The 20,851-nt window shown below is 50.3% G+C and overlaps 1 protein-coding gene across 3 annotated transcripts in view; it reads right to left on the bottom strand.

Annotated features, from left to right (window-relative positions):
• RAP1GAP2 (RAP1 GTPase activating protein 2) overlaps nucleotides 1-20,851 on the bottom strand; it is a 215,383-nt gene that overhangs the window by 172,969 nt on the left and 21,563 nt on the right. For all 3 annotated transcript variants that reach the window (XM_018064418.1, XM_018064419.1, XM_018064420.1), the window contains one exon: nucleotides 6,225-6,260. In XM_018064418.1, the coding sequence (XP_017919907.1) occupies nucleotides 6,225-6,260 (36 nt within the window). The remainder of the gene's footprint in view (nucleotides 1-6,224; nucleotides 6,261-20,851) is intronic.

Genomic DNA, 20,851 nt, shown 5'->3' with positions numbered 1-20,851 from the left:
TCTGAAAGGGAGGGCAAGAGACAGCAGAAAAATAAAGGGGAAAAGAGTCTGAGGCTCTCTGCTCAGGTCCTCCCCTCTGGATGCTGCTTCAAGGACCTCCACTAGCAAACACTGGCCCTGCCAACCTGAGCTCTGCTCTGTGGGAATCCACTCAGATGGTGGTTCAACCACTGTAACACAGACCACATCCCAAACTGGCTTGGGAGCAGGCTGGAGAAGGGGTGTTCCCCACCTCCTGACCCAGCCTTTCTCTCCAGCCTCCACCTCATGTGATGGGCTAATCACCATGATGACCCATAACGGAATCATCCAGCAAATACAGAATGAGAACCTACTACATGCCAGGTAAGCTGTTAGGCTCCGGGGAGCAAGAGATGAAGCCTGCAGAGCCTCTGCTCTCAAAGGCATTCATTCATTGGTGCCTGCATTCACTTATTCAACAGTGAGCACCCACCATCATCAAGGTCCTGGGAGAAAAGCAAAAGGACAAACGGCATGAAAGCAAACTCCCAAAAATCAAAACCTGAAGACAGCAAACTGGACATCAGTCCAAATATCCCATTTTACAGATGGGAAAACTGAGCCTGGAAAGGTGAACAATTCGCTAGTCTCCGCCTCCCAACTTTTTATTCTGCATGTGCTGCCGCCACTGCCGTCTCCACTGTCCCTCTGTGGCTCCAGGACACCTGGCACCTCTTGCTTCTGGAGGTCTTCATCATTCAGATCCCCCAGAGCTCACTCAACCTGGGCTTTCAGCAGGGGGCTAGGCCCTTCTACCCACAGCGTTGTGGAGGCAGAGGTGCATTCTGTCTACACTGGGGAAAGAGTGGGCAAGTAGGGTGGGGGGGTTACTGAGAAGGATCCAGCACCTGGACTGAACCAGGGATGAAGCACAGACCTGGATTCAAGTTTCAGCTGCACGACCTAGTCACTGGTGACTGGGCCACATTCCCCAACCTCCCCAGCCTCCCTTTCTCTTCTGTAAAGTGCAGACAGTAGTGGTAGCTGCTTCACCAGGTGACTGTGAAACCAGGTAAACTGTGAAATGAAAAGTGAGAACCTGGGCGATGTGGCAGCTAAGACTCCAAGTTCCCAATGCAGGGGGGCAGAGTTCGATTCCCGGTCAGGGAACTAGATCTCACCTGCTGCAACTAAAGAGCCACAAGCCACGACGAAGACAGACGACCCTGCGGGCTGCAACTATGACCAGTGCAACTAAATAAGCAGCAAAAATAAAGTGAGCATATAGTAAGTGCTCACTGACAGTGGTGCCAGAACCCCCCGTCTTCAGAGCTGCATAGCTCAGGGACACTTTCAGGAGTTACATGGCTGACTGTCTTCACGTCAAGGACACCAGGTCCCTGGCGGAGGAGCTGAGGAAATTGGGAGCATTGGCTGCAGCCCAGGGGTACCTGGTGCTCAGTGGAGAAGCCAATGGGCTATACTGGCAGAGAAAGATGTCTCACCCAGCAGAGGCAGAAGGAAGGTAGCATCTGGGCTCCTGGCAGAGCCCAAGCACATGCCCTAGGCAGCCTAAGGACCTGCCGGTAAACAGAGCCATGTGCTGGGCATCCGGGCAGAACTTCATCTTAGGTATTAGTGGGGAGGAGGATTAGGGAGTGGGTACCAATCTTCCTTTTGGTCCTAAGGGTCATGGGGGTGGCTGGATAAAACCTGCTATGGTGCCTGTCCAGCCCACAGCTCACCCTTCTCTGAGAACTAACCCTTCCCTCAGGGAGAGGTGGCTGCAGCAGCCATGTTTTATCCATAAACCCCATCTCTCTGGCTAAACTGATTGGACCAAGCTGGGCCAATCGGATTCCCTCTTTTTTTTTTAACAGTTGTATTGAGATGTAGTTTATTTCCTACATGTAGTTATTTACTATATTCACCATTTCTGGGCTTCCGTGTAGCACAGCTGGTAAAGAATCAGCCTGCAATGCAAGAGACCTGGGTTCGATCCCTGGGTTGGGAAGATACCCTGGAGAAGGAAAAGGCTACCCACTCCAGTATTCTGGCCTGGAGAATTCCATGGACTGTATAGTCCATGGGATTGCAAAGAGTCAGACACGACTGAGCAACTTTCACTTTTACCATTTCTAAATGTACAATTCAAGGGTTTTTAGTATATTCGTAAGTTTGTACAACCAAGAACCAAGAGTTTGTACCAAGAACTAGTTCCAGAACATTTTCATCACCCAAAAAGAAGCCTGTATTTTTACATCCACTCCCCTTATTTTCCCAACAACCTCCTCAGCCCTAGGAAACTACTAATCTATTTTCTGTCTCTTTGGAGAAGGAAATGGCAATCCACTTCAGCGTTCTTGCCTGAAGAATCCCATGGACAGAGGAGCCTGGCAGGCTATACTCCATGAGGTGGCAAAGAGTCGGACACGACTGAAGCAACTTAGCACACATGGATTTGCTTATAGAGACATTTCACATAAATAGAATTATATAATATGTGGTTTCCCAAGGACCTATTGTACAGCACATGGAACTCGGCTCAATGTTACATGGCAGCCTGGATGGGAGGGGAGTCTGGGGGGCAATGGATACATGTGTATGTGTGGCTGAGTCCCTTCACCACCTGAAACTATCACAACATTGTTAATCAGCTATACTCCAGTACAAAATTAAAAGCTTAATAATAAAATGTGTGGATTTTCTCTGACTAACTTTTCAAGGTTCATCCACGTTGTAGCATGAATCACTACTTCATTCCCTTTTATGACTAAATAATATACCATTGCGTGCTGACACTATATTTTGTTTATCCATCCATCTGTTGATGAACATTTGGATTATATCCACTTTGGGCTATTATTAATAATGCTGCTATGAACATTCATGTACAAGTTTCTGTATGGACATATGTTTTCATTTCTCTTGGATGTATATTTAAGAACGGAATTGATGGTCACATGGTAATTCTGTGTTTACCCTTTTAAGAAACCGCCAAATTCTTTTTGACATGCACACACTGCTGTATTTATTTGTTTGTTTGTGGTTGTGCTGGGTCTTCGGTGCTGCACACAGGTTTTCCTAGTTGTGGACAGCAGGGGTTTCTCTCTAGAAGTGGCATGCGGGCTTCTCATAGCAGTGGGCTCCCTTGTTGCGGAGCACAGGCTCTAGGTCTCACGGGCTTCAGGAGTTGCAGCACGTGGTTGCAGTTCATGGGCTCAGTGGGTCCGTAGCATATGGAATCTTCCCAGACCAGGGATCAAACCGATGTCCCTGCTCTGGCAGGCAGATTCTTATCCACTGCGTGACTATGAAGTTTGGATCTGCCAAACTGGTTTTCAAAGCAGTTGTGACATTTTACATTTCTGCCATCCGTATATAAGGCTTTGATTTCTCTACATTCTCACAAAACACTTGTTATTATCTGTCTTTTTTTTAATTATAGTCATTCTAGTGAGGGTGAGTTAGTATCTCACTGTGGTTTTGACTGCATTTCCCTGATGGCTAATGACATTGAACATCTTTTCATCTGCTTATTGGCCATTTATGTATTTCCTTTGGAAAAATGTCTCTTCAGAGTCTTTGCCCATGTTTTATTTTTTTCTGACCACGCCATGGAGCTTGCAGGATCTCAGTTCCCCACCAGGGACTGCACCCAGGCTACAGCAGTGAAAGCCCAGAATCCTAACCACTAGGCCACCAGGGAACTCTTAAGGCTTTGCCCATTTTTAAATTGTTTTTGCCTTTGTATTATTGAGTTGTTAGAGCTCTTTATATGTTTTAGATATAAGTCCCCTATTAAATACATGATCTGAAGATATTCCCTCTCATTCTGTGCACTAACGTTTTACTTTCCTGATGATGTTCTTTGTAATGCGAAAGTTTTTTATTCTGATGAAGCTAAATTCATCAGTTTGCTGCTCTTCCTGGGTTTGTTGCTTGCGCTTTTACTGTCATGCCTAAAAAACCATTGCCTTATCCAAGGTCACAAAGACTTTCATCTGCATTTTCTTTGATAGTTCAGGCTCTTACATTTATGCTTCTGATCCATTGTGAGTTAATTTTTGTACACGGTGTGAGAGGAGGATTCAATTTCATCCTTTTGCATGTAGATATCAGTTGTCCAACACCATTTGTTCAAAGACTATTTTTCTCCATTGAACTGTCATGACACACTTGTTGAAAATCAACTGATGGGGACTTCCCTGGTGGTCCAGAGGCAGGGATTCCGCGCGCCCATTGCAGGGGACATGGGTTCCATCCCTGGTCTGGGAAAATTCCACATGCCAGGGAGCATCTAAGCCCATGCTTCAGAACTCCTGAGCCTGCGCTCTAGAGCCTGCAAGCCACAGCTACTGAAGCCCGCACGCCTCGTACCCATGCTCTGCAACAAGAGAAGTGACCGCAGTGAGAAGCCCGGGCACCAAAACAAGGAGTAGTTCCCACTCACAGCCACCAGAAAAAGCCTGCACGCAGCAACGAAGACCCAGCATAGCCAAAAATGAACAAGTCGGTATTTTTTAAAAAAGAAAACCAACTGACCACAAATGTGAGGGTTTATTTCTGGACTCTGAATTCTATTCCATCGATCAATACGTCTATCTTTATGCCAGTTCTGAACTCTCTTGATTACCGTCACTTGGTAATAAGTTTGAAATGAGGAAGTATAATTCTCCAACTTTGTTCTTCTTTTTAAAGATTATCTTTGAACCACAACTAAGACCCGATGCAGTCAAAAATAAATAAATAAATTTTAATTTAAAATTTATTAAAAAATAAAAGACTATCCTTGAATTTTCCATGGGAATTTTAGGATCCGTTTATCACTTTCCACAGGAAAGTCAGCTCGGATTTTGAGGGATGGATTTCCAGTTCCTATTCAGTCTTGCTGAGCTCAGCTCCACCTCAGGGTTCCCTGAGGCACCCTGGGATTTTTTTTCCGTAAATTTCATCTTTTGCTTAACCAGATTACACTGGATTTTTGCTTCTTACAATCAAAAGATTCTTAACCAAGCATAAGAAGGAACATTGTCCTACAGGCTATCCCAAACAATCCTCTCAACAACACCTTCCCAAGGCCTAAGCCCTCAGACTCCAGGTACCCAGAGACCCCACTGAAGTCCCAATCTCAACATTGGTCCTTGCCCTCAACGCTTCACTCTGCCTTATACTAGTTCCCTTCTGGGTTACATGTATCATCTTTACTAGTTAAACCAACCAGGCCCTCAATAAACGCTTGTGAAATTGAATTAGACATCCCAAGACAGCATAGAAAAAAAAACCCATGCCTACTACTCTACACCCCTTAGTAACTAAGCTTCTTACCTAGCATCTCATGCAGATGGTGCAGTGGTAACTGATCTGCCTGCCCGTGCAGAGGACACAAGAGACACAGGCTCAACCCCTGCGTCGGGAAGATCCCCTGCAGGAGGAAACAGCAACCCACTCCAGTATTCTTGCCTGGAAAAGTCCATGGACAGAGGAGCTTGGCAGCCTCAGGCCCTGGGGTTGCAAAGAGTCGGACATGACTGAGCGGCTGGGCACACAAGGGGGAAAAAGGATCCAGAAGCAGACAAAATGTTTGGCCATAAACACGGAGGGACAAGGAGCCAAGGCGATGAGAGGGGATCATTAAGGGTTCTAGGACAAAGGGGTGCTTGCTCAGAGCTCCCCAGCAGATGGTTAGACACGTGGTAAATGGAGGCAGACTATTCCCAGACCCTGAATCCTGTGCTGGAATTCTCAGAGAGCCCCCGAGGCCAGGCTGTTCAGGATGACAGATGACTCAGTGACCAACTGACCACACACACACACACACACACACACACACACACACACACACTGGGGTGTTTTGTCAGGTCCTAAAACTGTGTGGCACAGTCTTCCAAGTAGGTGGGAATGTCGGTAAGACAGCCCCATGGGACTAGGACTCCATATAAAAATTAAAGTGATTGAAAATACAATTATCTCTCTTACACCCTTGAGCTGTGGCCTGAAAGTTTCACTGCTTTTCACATTTCACATTTTCCCCATGCTGGTCCCCCTGGTCTCTTCCCAGCATCTGTCTTTTCCCAGATATTTCAGGAATCAAAAACCCAGTCCGGCCTCCTCCCAGTCCATGAGCCCCTGCACTGAGATGGAGAATCTGACATGCAACAGCCCCACTCAGAGTTTCCACAACCAGGAGGGAAACGAAGGTCCCAGCACCACTCTGTCTGCTGTTACCTCTGACCTTTACATAACAGGAAGCGGCTACTTACTTGACCTTCAGGCTCGCCAGCATGGTCTTGTCGATCCTGCCAAGAGAAAAGCAAGGGCTTCCGTCAGTGTGGGGGCTGAGGGCTCCCACCTAGCACCCGCAGGTGACAGGTCCTGTGGCCAGCCCAGACCACAGGCCCCACAGGGCCCTGCAGGGGACAACGCTGAAGTGCTCCTCCAGTCTGGGGAAGGGAGGACTGGAAGCTCTAGGAGGGCTGAAGCCACTCACAACCAGGTGAGATGGGTCCTGTTATTCTACCTTAGAGATGAGGAAACCAGCTCAAAATCACTGGTGCAGACTGGATCCCAGTACCTGACTCCAGACCCTAACCACTTGGAATGTCATCTCCTTTCGTAACCCACACTCCACTAGAGGACTCTGCAACCCAGCCTCGGAGTGGGGGTGGGGGGTGGTCACAGCAGCTGGACAATCGATGCATGGATATTTCTGCTTTAGAAAGATGCCACAACCTCCAGCGCCAGGGACCCTCCTCCTCAGGAAACTACCACTACCCCCCAAGGAGGCACAAGCCGCTCCTGGGACAGAACCTGACAGCAAGCTACAGGGCGCGTGGCGGGTGGGATCTGTCGGGCACGGGAGCTCAGAGCAGATCACGTTTGTGGCAGACGGTCCCCGCAGCCAGCAACTCCGCCCAGCCTGCGCCCACCCTCGCTGGAAGACAAGGCAGGGCTTCAAGGCTTCTATTTTTACCTCTGCATATGCCAGCCCTTATGGCTGGTAAAAGAGGCCCCTTCCTCTCTCCAGATTCAGAAAGGGAGGTGAGATTCCCACTGTCTGTGTCTCCTCTTGTTTAGGGGTCACAAACACCAGTGTCACGTCACCATCAGCGTCACCACTGCCCCATGTCATCATCACCACGGTTGTTCTTCCATCGTTCAGTCGCTAAGTCACGTCCGACTCTTTGAGACCCCAAGGTCTGCAGCGAGCTAGGTTTCCCTGTCCTTCACCACCTTCTGGAGTTTGCTCAAACTCATATCCATTGAGTCAGTGATGCCATCCAACCATCACCAATCATCACTATTAGTGCCACCAAGCTAGAGACCCTGGAAAGTTCTTACAGCCACCCCTGTTCAGCAGCTCAGCTCTGCCACAAGCTTCCCAATTATCTCTCTTACACCCTTGAGCTGTGGTCTAAAAGTTTCACTGCTTTTCACATTTCACATTTTCCCCATGCTGGTCCCCCTGGTCTCTTCTCAGCATCTGTCTTTTCCCAGATATTTCAGGAATTAAAAATCCAGTCCAGCCTCCTCCCAGTCCATGACCCCCTGGACTGAGATGGAGAATCTGACATGCAACAGCCCCTCTCAGAGTTTACACAACCAGGAGGGAAATGAAGGCCCCAGCACCACTCTGTCTGCTGTTACCTCTGATTGGGGTCAGCAGGGGGAGGGGACAGGTGTCAGGAGCCACACGGTGAGGATGCAGAGCTGCCCCAGAAATCTCAAGTCAGCAGCAAGCCCTGGAGCTGGGGGCGGGGTCCTTTCACTCTGAGTAAACCCCCAGCACCTTCGGGTCTCAGTTCCCAACAGCAAAACAAGCCACACCCAGGTTCCTAGCCCAGGTCCCTCCTCCCAGCTTCTTCTGCACATGCCTCCTGAGCCCCTTCCTCGGGGCTTCCACGGGGTCCCCAGGGGTCTCATTCCCACCTCTGGAATGCAGACCCTCCTCCTCTCCCATCCCATCCACCATATAGAGGAGTAAGGTAAACCCAGGAAGCAGATACTTGCATTCTGCTGGAATATCTGTCATCCACAGCGACCCAACTGCAACCCCGACCCAAAAGCCCTTTGATTTTACATTTCCTCAAGGAATCTCTTTTCCTTCTTTACAGCATCCTTGTGCCGTGGGTAAGGCAGAAATTTCTCACTTATACGGGGGGGGGGACGGAGATCTGGAGAGCAGAAGTGTCCCATCTGGGTTCCTCAAAGAGCAAAGGTGCAGCAGCACCTTAACCCTGGGCTCCCAGCACGGCACCCTCTCGCTCCCCTCGACCACCCGCCAGCTGCCTACACTCTGGGTCACACTCTGGGCCACAGCAGCTCGGTTCCTGCACCCACATCCACACCTCCTCAGGCAACAGGGTTCCCATGCTGGGGTGTGGCCTCCGAGGGCGGGGCCGATGGTCTGGCAGGGCTGAGATGGGGAGATAGGGCAGCCGTGACAACTGAGCTTTTCCCTTTCAGGAAACCAAGGCCCCCGGATTCCTCTCCCGCCCCATTGCCATTCATTCACATCACCTGGTCCACCCCAGAGCTAGTGGACACTCACCCCAGCATCCAACAGAGCTCTGAAAATACCACCCCCGAGATTCTCTGTACTGTCTGGGGTGGACCAGGGCTCCAGGAATCTGTAATTTAGCCCTCAACCAACTGCAGCACCTCCTCCCTGCTGGCAGCCATCCCGGCACAATGCCCACTCTGACCCCTCACCCTCACCGGGAAGTGCTGCCGTCCCATGTCTGGGAGCCCCTGTGCTTCCTCCCACTCTCCCTGCCCGCTCATGCCCCCTACCATGGGCCACCCAGCTTCCACACCAGGACAGCCCTGGCCACCCTCCTCCCACCCCAGCACTGGGAACCTCTTTTCTGACAGCGCTCCCAGCCTAGAAGCTGAAAGGAAACCGATAATGAAAACCACTAGACCCGGCTCCCCAGTGGAGGAGAAGCTGCCAGCAGCTGGTAACCAGAGACAAGTCTTTGACCTCAGTTTCCCCCACTTTCTGGCCCTCCAGAGAGGAAAAGAGCCTCTCCCGAGTCTCAGACAGAAACTCCGGGGCAAAAGGCGGGCACAGGCGGTGAGGAGAGGTCAGAGCACAGAACCAGCTGCTGAGGCTCGGACAGAGCTAGGATTGGCTGCAGGGGAGGGAGGGGGCGGGCCCCTGGAGGCAAGCCTGCTGCCGGCTCTGGGCTCACTGCTCACCCCGGCCCAGAGGAGGCCGCCCAAAGGCCTGCACTCTCCCTGCAGCGAAGTCACAAAGATGACCCAGACGGGAGCATAACACATGCACAGACAAGAACACGAGCAGGTCCAGAAGCTCAGAGGTGCATCCAGAAACACAGGGTCACACACGCAGGCACACCCACACCTCACACCCAGTCACACAGACATGCTCACCTACACACATAGTCTCAGATACACACACACATTTGCAATCATCACAGGTGCACACACACATATATGAAAATGCACGACACAGACACACACATTCATCAGCCACAGAGTCATACTGGCTCCAGCTCCGACCTCTGAATTTCCTCGAAGATTGTACCCAAGGGTCAGTGAGGAAAAGCCTGGTATCTGATGCCCCCCCATCCCCCCAGGATCTTCCATCTCCATCTGGCCCAGGCAATCTGAAAGTATACCCCACCCTCGCAATACCGACCGGGTCCCAGCCACAGGCTCAACCAGGCTTCACAGCCAAGTTCCCTTCCACTCCTTCCCCAGCCCTCCCATCTGTTACCCACCATCCGAAGCCCCCAAAGGAGACACTGCGCTTCCTGCCAAACATGGTTGTGGCAGAGGGGCGCCTGGTCCAGCGACGTCCCCGGAGTTGTTGGCAAGACTGCAGCAGCCTGGGAGCAGCGGGGTCCACGGCTTCCCATGAGGGGCGGGGCACCCACTGTGGCACCTCCCCCATCGCCTGCCCCCCAACCCAGCTTCCTGTGGGTGAGGCCGTGGGGTGGGAGGTGTGTCCTGGCCCCCAGGACGCACCAAGACAGGCAGGGGAGGTCGAAGAGGGCAGCTTCCCCTCACCCGGAGGAACCCGCAGCTCCGGAAGGGCTCGGCTGGCAGATTGCACCACAGCCCAAGTTGGCAGCTCTGCCCCACACCGCCCAGGCTTCCTGGAACCCACGGAGGCTGAGGATTCCCATGATTGTGCCTGGGTGGGTGGGGGTAGGAGGAGAGAGACCCAGCTGGGAGCCCTGCAGACGGGGCCCCACACCAACTTCCTGGGGCTGCCAGAGGTGGGACCTTGGCCTTTCCACTTCACCCTACCAGATAAACCAGCCCACAACCTGTGATCACACCTGCACGCATGCGGACACAGTATACATGCACCCACATGGGCCCGGGGCACGTGTACACAAGCGCACACACACACACACACACACACACGAGCACACAGCTACACATAGGACCCACAGGTACACACTGACATACACAGGCTCACACACGTCAACAGACATCCATGTACATGTGCACACGGGTACTGCACACTCATATGCAGGAGCGTGCAGACAAAAACACCCATGTGTACACCTCAGGCACACACAACTCCCCGTACAAACACACCCAGGCACACACTCAGATCACACACACGCTCCTACCAGCGCCCTCACTTACACAGGCACCAGTCTGTGCTGCTCAGACGCCGCCCTGGAGCGTCGAGACAGAGGCCAGCAGTGCTGAGCTCCTGCAGACAGTGGCGGAGGTGGCGGGTCGTGCCCTGTCTCTGCCTTTCCCTCTGGAGCCACAGGCGAGTGAGTCCTCATCTCTGTCTGCACCAGGGCTGACCCTGCCTGGCACACGACAGGCGCTCACTCATGAGAGCCCCGTAGAAAGGCGTGGCACATACCCTGAGCAGCCTAGGGTGCATGCTCAGTCGTTCAGCCGTGTCCGACTCTCTGCAACCCTATGGACTACAGCCCACCAGGCTCCTGTGTCCATGGGATTCTCCAGGTGAGAATACTAGGGTGGCTGGCCATGCCCTCCTCCAGGGAATCTTCCCAACTCAGGGATCGAACCTGCATCTCCTAGGTCTCCAGCACTGGCAGACAGGTTCTTTACCACTGGTTCCACCTTGGAAGGGGAGATGGTCACAGACGGGCTGCCAGGCCCCCTCCACCAAGCAATGGCCTCTCCCATTGGCCCCCCTTCCCCAGAGCTGGGAGTCTGTGCTGTGGGGGCAGAGGGCAATGCCCAGGTCGTAGACAGAGAGCACAGGCATTTTTATTTTCTCGGCTCCTCGTCTGCAGGCAAGGCAAGAAGGGGCCTCAGCCCTTTGGGGACAGCAGAGGGGCCAGCCCAATCCAGGGCTGGGAGTGCCCAGTGTGGGGTCCTCTGCTCCAAGGTAGCGGGCTGCTCAGCAGGAGCCTGGCGGGCCTTGGTTCAGGCTGCACCCTCTACCCTCACCTTCACCAGGAAAGGAAGAATCACGTGGTTCACCTTCTAGGGCTGCACAGACCACTGGCTTCCCATTGGACGTCCACTCCACACCCGGATCTGTCATCCCTACTGCACCCACCCCAGACTCAGGAGACACTCAACAGGCACAAAGGCCCCCTTGGGTCCTGCCTGTCTTGCATCCATTAGGCATCTCTCTGAGCAAGACAGCTCTGTGCTCCATCAGCTTCTGGGGGGAACACTGGTCCAGGCCAGGCTAACCAGGGCTTCATCCTCCTGGTTCGGGAGTGGACAGGAGACCTAAGCAAACCTACCCTGACTTGCTCCCGGAATGCTTCCCTGCTCTCCTCCCTAGGGTTGCTGAACCACAGGATGGAGCCCCAGGGTGAGCCAGATGCAACTGACAGCCTTGGCCCAGGAGTCATGTGGGGTAACTAATAACAATAACACAATTCCTTTTGCAAAGTACTTACTTTAGCAGTTAGAGGGAGTTCCTGGCGAGCCCATCATTGGAGCACATCAACTGATGTGTTTTCGCGTGAGAGAGAGAAGTGGGGCTGCCGTCACATCAACTTTGGACACTTCCGGCCCCCCGTCTTATCTATCCTTATCAGCACTCATATGTACCATGTGTACTGTCTGTCAGTGTATTCTAGGGAAGACACGGCTGAGAGATGCTCTCATTCAGGCCCCTACAGTCTGCAGAGACACCCAGGTTATCACCCAGGTAGGAGACCACTTGGGCCAAGTGTTCACAGACCCAAAAGGGACACAGACCTAGGTCCAAGCATTTGAAGATCACAAGGGCAGCCCAAGGACCAGGCAGGGAGGAGCATTTCAAGACCAGGTTGGATTCTCCCGCCTTGCACGGCAATCACAAAAGACCTGGAATCATGGGATTCAGACACCTGGCCAAGGAGCAGCAATGGCTGGGCTGCAGCAGCAGGAAGGGGCACAGAATTCACAGCCTGGACTTGAACTTGAGAGTCCAGAAGGACCTGTGCCCTCCTCGCCCCCCAGGGCTCAGAGAGAAAGAAGCAAAGTTCCCAGATAGCTTTTAATTTTACTCCATAAGCTCGGGAGGGAGGTGAGGGCCGTTCTGGAGCCTCATCCACTCTCCTCTCCTTAGTGCTCAGGTTCCCAAGCTTTGGAGCTGTGTGACCTCCAGCAACTTACCTAACCTCTATAGGCCTCAGTTTCCTCCTCCCTAACAGGAGATGAGCACCAAAGAATTGATGCCTTCAAACTATGGTGCTGGAGAAGACTCTTGAGTCTCTTGGACTGCAAGGAGATCAAACCAGTCAATTCGAAAGGAAATCAACCCTGAATATTCATTGGAAGGACTAATGCTAAAGCTGAAGCTCCAATACTTTGGCCACCTGATGTGAAGAGCCAACTGATTGGAAAAGATCCGGATGCTGGGAAACATTGAGGGCAAAAGGAGAAGAGGGCAGCAGAGGATGAGATGGTTTGGATGGCATCACCAACTCAATGGACATGAATGTGAGAAAACCCCAGGAGATAGCGGAGGACAGGGAAGGCTGGCATGCTGCAGTCCATGGGGTCGGCAGGAGTCAGACATGACTTAGCAACAATAGGAGATGGCTGCCACCAACCTCACAAGATTATAAACATTAACGCAGCACAGGGCTCCCACACCATTACCGGAGCTGTTACATGTATTATCTATTAGGATTCCACCTTCCTCTTCTATCTCTCTCAGCCTCCTGCTGCTCCTGCTCTGACCCCTCGGTTTTTCTTCTGGGTGGAGGTGGGCAGTGAGGGGCCCACGGCTCCCTGAGAAGGACTGGGATTCGAGAGAAAAGAGAAGCACTCCGGGGGCCAGGCCCAGCCCTCCTGACTCACCGAGCACAACCCAGCTTCCTCCCAAACCTCTGCTGACTCAGCATGCGGGCAGTCAGGAGAGTAGATGAGGACAAGTGACCGGGACAGGGGCGCTGGAGCAGTGCTGGGCCTGAACTGACTGTAGGCCAGCACTGACCTTTCAGTCTCGCCACTGCTTCTGAGATGACACCACTTTCTCCCCATTTTACAGCTGGGGATGCGGAGCCACAGAGAGGCTAAGGAACCAGCGCAATGGTAACAGAGCTGGGTCTGACTCCAGAGCCCAAGTTCTCAGACGCTGTTCTGCACAGTGATCTGCATCAGCAAATCAAACCTGCCCCCATGACTCCGGGAACTGATAGAAACACCCAGTTCATGCAGAGCCCATTTTACAGATGGGGAAACTAAGGCCCTGAAAGCAAGACTCATCTCAACAGCTGGGAAGAAACAACGATGAAGCAGGAAGGAACACATACCCAAGTCCTTCTCTCCTGAGGTTGCTTCCTCACCCTTCCACAGAGGAAGGGCCCACTTTGGGTCACGAAGACCCAAGGCCCTTGCTTCCCTGGTGGAAGCCTGTGGGTGTTTCTGGTCCAGTGGAGGAGGCAAGTCCCAGCCAGAGTCCCAACCCTGGGACAGAGCTCCGGGGAACCCATCCAGTTCTCTGGGCTTTAGAGAAACTCAGAGCTGAGAAAGCTGGCCGGGATCAGAGGAGGAAAGGCAGCCCTAGGCCCTGCCAGCAGCCCCTCCATCGTGTCTGCAGGTCATCGGGGGCAGGAGGGAAGGGTGAGACAGTGCGGTTTCCTCCACTTGTCCTTGCAGCCACCAGCGGGAGCTGAAAGATGAAGTAGCTCGTTTCCCAGGCATGGGGATGAGGCAGTTACAGGAAGCCAAGGAAACAGATGCCCCTAGAGAAGCAGGCACTAGATCATTCGGCCTGGATCCTCCCCTACTCCAGACAGAGTAAGCTGGCATCAGAGCCTGCAGTGCTCAGCTCTCCTCCTGGCTCAACCACTGAATCACCTCAAGCAAGTCACATGCTCTTAGAAAGCTTCAGTTCACCTGGCCTCAAAGGGGAAGCTAGGCGAGCCTCTGCTTTCTTTATAAGCCGGGTGAGGACCAAGCACACTGACAGAAGGACACTCTGGTCCCCAGGAGAACAGGGCCCCATGGCATTTGGAGCCAGCAGACCCACACTGGGGTGGGCATGTACGCCTTGGGATGAAGATTAGACATCTCACATCCGCTTGGTGATTTACAGTGCGCTGGTCACCTCCCCCTCACCCAGTCTCAAGGATTAGACTGAATTTCCCATTGCACAAGTTCAGAAAAGCAAGACAATGACCAAAAGAATTACAAGAGGAGTACTTGTGAAAGCTGGGTTCCAAGAGCGGGACCCTGACACACGATGATTGCGCAACTTACTCTGATTCGTTCCATAACCCAGTCTATCCAGAGAAATCCCAGCAGCGTGACTGCGGACTGTAGAAGCTGGAACACGTGCCATTATTTTAAATTATTTTTAAATAATAATAAGGTATCAGCCTGCAATGTGGGAGACCCAGGTTTGATCCCTGGATTGGGAAGATCCCCTGGAAAACGGAATGGCAACCCACTCCAGCATTCTTGCTTGGAGAATTCCATTAACAGAGGAACCTGACAGGCTATAATCCATGGGGTTGCAAAGAGTCAGACACGACTGAGGAACTAACACACTTACCCATCAGACAAGAAAGGTTAAAAAAATAAATAAAAATAAATAAAATTTTAAAAAAGAAAGGTTAAAAAAAACTTAATAATAATAGTGTGAGGATATAAGGAAACAGGCACCCCACCATTAGTGTGCAGATATTTGGCAAGATTTATCCTTTTTTTTTTTTTTAATTTGGCTGCGTGAAGTCTTAGTTGTGGCACGCAGGATCTTTGATCTTAGTTGCAAAAATGTGGGATCTAGTTTCCTGATCAGGGATTGAACCCAGGGCCCCTGCATTGGGAGCACGGAGTCTTAGCCAGTGGGCCACCATGGAAAAGCCAAGATCTATCAAAATTTTAAGTGTACACACTATTCGTGCCAATAATTTTGTTTTTAGAGATTTATCTCACTGGTAAACTCATATAAGTTGACAAGACCTATGCACACAGATGTTAACTGTATCATTGTTTATAACAGCAAATAGAAGTAGTAACATAAATAACCATTATTTCACTATATTGTGGAACAAGCACACAAGGGAACACTATGCAGCCATGAAGAGGGAGGTAGCAATTATATGTTACTACATAAAGATATCCTAAAAACTAAGCAAACAAACAAAAAGATACCAAACAGCTCATGGAACAGGATCCCCTTAGTTTAAATAAATATGTAAATGCCTGCATATGCCTAGACAACTTCTGGTCCAGGACTGGCTGAATGCAACTGGAACTGGAAATCTGGGGGGAACTTTTCACTTTATGTCCTTCTGTGCTGTTTGATTTTTTTTTTTATCAAGAAAGTATTATAATTTAAAGGAAAAGTGTTAAACAGATGGTTTGCTAAGAAGAAAGAAGATGAAGAAGAGGAGGAGGAGGGGAGGGGTGGAAGCTACAAAAGCTGATTTCTTTAAAACCTTCTTAAGCTATTTAGAGCTCAAACTGACCGCTGATCCCAGACCTGAGATCGCCTCTTCTACTCTGATGATAAGCCTGTCTTACCCCAGAGAGGGAGAACCCAGGTCTCTCAGAGTCTGACTCCACATGGTTCTTCCACCCACTCTGGGTTGTTGTTTTGTATTTGATTGCTTTGGTTTTGGTTGTGCCATTCAGCTTGTGGGATCTTAGTTCATCAACCATGAACTGGGGCCCTCAGCAGTAAGAGCACAGAGTCCTAACCACTGGACCACCAAGGAATTCCCCATCCACTCTGCTTTTAAGCAAAGAGTTTGTGTCTTCATCTCAAGTAAGAAAACTCCAACAAGACCAATACATCACTTTTCTGGGGGAAATTTGACAGCACACATCAGAGTCCTTCTGTACATGCCCAGAAGCTTCCAGAAAGCAGATCAGGGTCAGTTTGGGCATCTGCATATTTATATGCACACTACTCTCTATGTATATTATGCTTCAATAAGTAGCTTTAAAAAATGCATGCCTTTTGACCTAGAAATACCAAAGGGGGAAAAAAATCAGAGCTGTGTGCCAAGTTGTATTTTTGAGGGTCTCCAGCTAATTGCTACCATAACTATGAAATACTGGGGGTGATCTAAATTTCCAACAGTAGGAATAGGGGAGAGAAAGACAACATCTCTCAGCAATACAGCTCAACTCAGCCAACAAAAATTAGATGGTAAAAATGTGGGAAAAAACGTTTCCATAAAATTTCAAAATGCAAAACTTGAATTTGCCATGTTGGCCACTATTTACACAGCATTTACACTGTATTGTGTGCTGTGCTTGGTCGCTCAGTCGTGTCCAACTCTTGCGACCCTGTGGACTGTAGCCCGCCAGGCTTCCCTGTCCATGGGATTCTCCAGGCAAGAATACTGGAGTGGGTTGTCATGCCCTCCTCCATGGGATCTTCCCAACCCAGGGATCGAACCCAAGGCTCCTGCATCGCAGGCAGATTCTTTACTGTCTGAGCTGCCAGGGAAGCCCTTACATTGTATCGGGTAGTATAAGCAATCTAGAGATGATTTAAAGTATACGAGAGACCTAAGCGACCATGGACAGAAGAACGGATAAATAAGAAGTGGTGTACTACTCAGACATAAAAAACAATGAAATGTTGCCATTTGCAGCAACTCGGGTAGACCTGGGAGGTATGACACTTAGTGAAACAAGTCAGACAGAAACAGACTGTTATCATTTATGTTCCAACTCTAAAAACAAAACAAAGGAAAGAATATAACAAAACAGAAACAGACTCAGAGACGTAGAGAACAAACCAGTAGATACCAGAGGGGAGAGAGAAGGTGGTAGGGGGCAAGATAGGAGTAGGGGATTAGGAGGTACACACTATATAATAAGTTTAAGTGGAGTACAATCTTTAAGTTTTTAATTTAAAAAATAAACTATACGGGAGAATGACAGAAGCTATAGACAAATACTACATCATTTTATATAAGTGACTTAAGCATTGCAGGGTTTTGGTACCCTGTGGGGGATGGAGATTTATCTCACTGGTAAACTCATACAAGTTGACAAGACCTATGCACACGGATGTTAACTGTATCATTGTCTATAATAGCAAATAGAATTAATAACATAAATATCATTATTTCACTATATTGTGGAACAAGCACACAAGGGAACACTATGCAGCCATGAAGAGGGAGGTAGGATTTATATGTGTTATTACATAAAGATATCCTAAAAACTAAACAAACAAACAAAAAGATACCAAACAGCTCATGGAACAGGATCCCCTTAGTTTAAATGAATATGTAAATGCTTGCATATGCCTAGACAACTTCTGGTCCAGGACTAGTTGAAGAGACCAGTCTATCCGTAGAGTCCACAGAGTCTATCCACCTCTCTATGGAGATGGGTGGGGAGTCCAGGAAACAATCCCCCAAAGACACTGGGGCACCACTGCACATGTGATACCAGGTAAGTCTCCGAATAGGATAAAACAGGCTAACATGCTCAGAACCACGCTTATCAGGTTGTTGCTGTTGTTTAGTTGATAAGATGTGTCTGACTCTTTGCAACCCCGTGGACTGTAGCCCGCCAGGCTCCTCTGTCCATGGGATTTTCCAGACAAAAATACTGGAGTGGGTTGCCATTTCCTTCTCCAGGGGATGTTCCCCACCCAGGGATCAAACCAGAGTCTCTTGCATTGGCAGGTGGATCCTATACTGCTGAGCCACTAGGGAAGCTGTTGTTCAGGAGGTGAGATTAAAAAATCATGATTTTTTTTCCCTTCTTTGTGCTTTCCTAAACTTGCTGCTGCTGCTGCTGCTGCTAAGTCGCTTCAGTCGTGTCTGATTCTGTGCGACCCCATAGACGGCAGCCCACCAGGCTCCCCCGTCCCTGGGATTCTCCAGGCAAGAACACTGGAGTGGGTTGCCATTTCCTTCTCCAATGCATGAAAGTGAAAAGTCAAAGTGAAGTCACTCAGTCGTGTCCGACTCTTAGCGACCTCATGGACTGCAGCCCACCAGGCTCCTCCATCCATGGGATTTTCCAGGCAAGAGTACTGGAGTGAGGTGCCATTGCCTTCTCCAAGTTTTCTTAAATAAGCAGGTTTTGCTTTATAGTGAGAAAAACACAATAAATGTTATTTAAAATAATGACATATAAAAGGAGCAAAAGAAAAGAAAAAAGCGGATGGGCCCTGTTCTATTAATAAACTAGTGGTTCTCCCATGCTATGGGTGTGAGAACCACCTGGGGCTTGAATAGCACAGGGTCAAACCCCAGCCCTGAGGCTTGCAAGCAGTGTGAACTTGGGCAAGTTTCTCAACCTTGCTGTGCCTCAGAGCAGACGCCTCATCTATAAAATGGGGATATTAATGGTACCTACCTCATCAGGCTCTTGGGAGGGGTATATGAGTTAATGCGTGGTAAGCCTTCAAATCGGTGCCTGGCACACATCTGTAGACCTGTTAGCCAGTACAACGGCTAAAATTCGGATCCCATCGTTGGGCCACGGAATCTGCATCTTTAACAAACTCCCCAGATGATTCTAATCTGGTGAGAAACACTGGAATGAAACCCAGTAAGATACTCCCTTTATCTTTGGTGGCCCCTTGGAGTTGTCTACAGGAAAGCTTGGGCACTAGGAGCTGTCTGAAGGGCATTCTCCCTGAAGGAGATGACAAAGGCAGCTCTTCATTCTCCCCCATTCCGCTGGGTCACTTCCCACCCTCCCGCTACTACTGCAGAGCTTCACCCGGCTGCTTCCCTTCCCAAATGGGTGAGAAGGTGGGCATTAGCACCCTCTGCAGGCAAGTCTGGGTAGTGCAAGGAGCAAACGTGGGCTTCGTGCTTCTTGCTTCTAGGATGGCAGCCATATCGCCTCTGGCAAAAGCAATGGAGGGATGGAAGAATCCTCCGTGTCGCAGGAGACAAGCAGCAACCACCTGGTGTCAGAACACATGGGTTCCAGCTAGGATTCTGACTATACATGTAGCTGTGGGGAAATCACGTATCCTGTCGCCTCACTTTGTCCACCTATAAAGAATAACTGCCGTATGGCAAAACCAATACAGTATTGCAAAGTGAAAATAAATAAATAAAGTGCTAAAAAAAAAAGGAATAACTGCCAACATTTCTTGAGAATCTCCTGTGAACGAGTTACGCCATACTTTCTAATTTCATTTACTCCTTAGCACAATCATGTTCTCCATCCTGGAGCCTCAGAAAGATTAAGACTGGACTTTCCCGGAGGTCCAGTGGCTAAGACTCCATGCTCCCAATGCAGGGAGCCCTGGTTTGATCCCTGGTCAGGCAAGTGAGATCCCACTTGCTGCAGCTAAGAGTCTGAATGCCACAACTAAAGATCCAGACTGCCGCAACTAAGACCTGGCACAGTCAAATAAATGAAAATATTTTTAAAATAATAATAGTAAAAATATCGGTGGCTCAGTGGTAAAGAATCCGCTTGCCGATGCAGGAGACACAGGTTCAATCCCTGATCTGGGAAGACCCTACATGCCACAGGGCAGCTAAGCCTGTGTGCCACAACTATTGAGCCTGTGCTCTAGAGGCCAGGAACCACAACTACTGAACCCCATGCACCTAGAGCCTTTGCTCCACAACAAGAGAAGCCACGGCAATGAGACGCCTGTGCGCCCCAACTGGAGAGTAGCCCCCGCTCTCCGCAAATAGCGAAAAGCCCGCACAGCAACAAAGACCCAGAACAACTAATAAATAAATAAACTTCCATTAAATAATTTTTTAAAAAGGTTAGGGGACGTGCCCAAGGTCACAGGGCCCATAAGCGGCTGTAGCAGAATTCAAACCCAGCGCCCTTGCTTTTAACAATTCTGCCATTTCCACAGAAAGTGAGGGCAGTGCTTGATGCGAGATACAGCCAGGCTGGGCACCAGCAAAGCCCGAGACTCTCCCTGGCCCCCTGCCAATGCCGAGCTGAGGAGCAGCCCCAGCCCGGGCCAGGATGAGCAAACCCAGAGATCCCCAGGGTTGGCAAGCTGGGTGGGAGTCTCTCTCCAGGCAGATGAGCAGTGACTCAGGCGGAGGCAGCCAGGTGGGGGACAGGCAAGAGGAGTGAGCTCTCTCTGACACAAATAACCTGCAGCTCAAAACCAGCATGTGCATGTATCCTGACTTCCCTGGATAAAGAAGGGGTTCCTTGTAGGATCTATCTGTGCCTCCAAGCCCAGGGGAAACCCTGCTGGAGTGCCGGCTTCGTGGCACCTCCACCAACCCTGTCCCTTGCCCCTTTGAAGGGAGCAGGGCTGACTTAGACTCACATAATAAACAGGGACAGAAAAGGCCTGCTCCTCTCAGGGTCCCCTCTTCTTTCCCCACCACCAGCCCTGTCCTCAGAAGGACGCTTCACAGGTAGGTGCCTCCTGTATTACACAAGAGCTGGGGGTGAGATTGGGGCTGGATCGTGCAGCTCAGTGAAAACCTGGACCAATGTCGCATCTGAGGCCAAGGGGATCTGTGGCTGGAAGTGCACATGCCTGCGTGCT

The sequence above is a fragment of the Capra hircus genome, chromosome 19 (assembly GCF_001704415.2).
Source record: "Capra hircus breed San Clemente chromosome 19, ASM170441v1, whole genome shotgun sequence".
Classification (NCBI taxonomy): domain Eukaryota; kingdom Metazoa; phylum Chordata; class Mammalia; order Artiodactyla; family Bovidae; genus Capra; species Capra hircus.
This window is presented reverse-complemented; position numbering and strand designations above follow the sequence as displayed.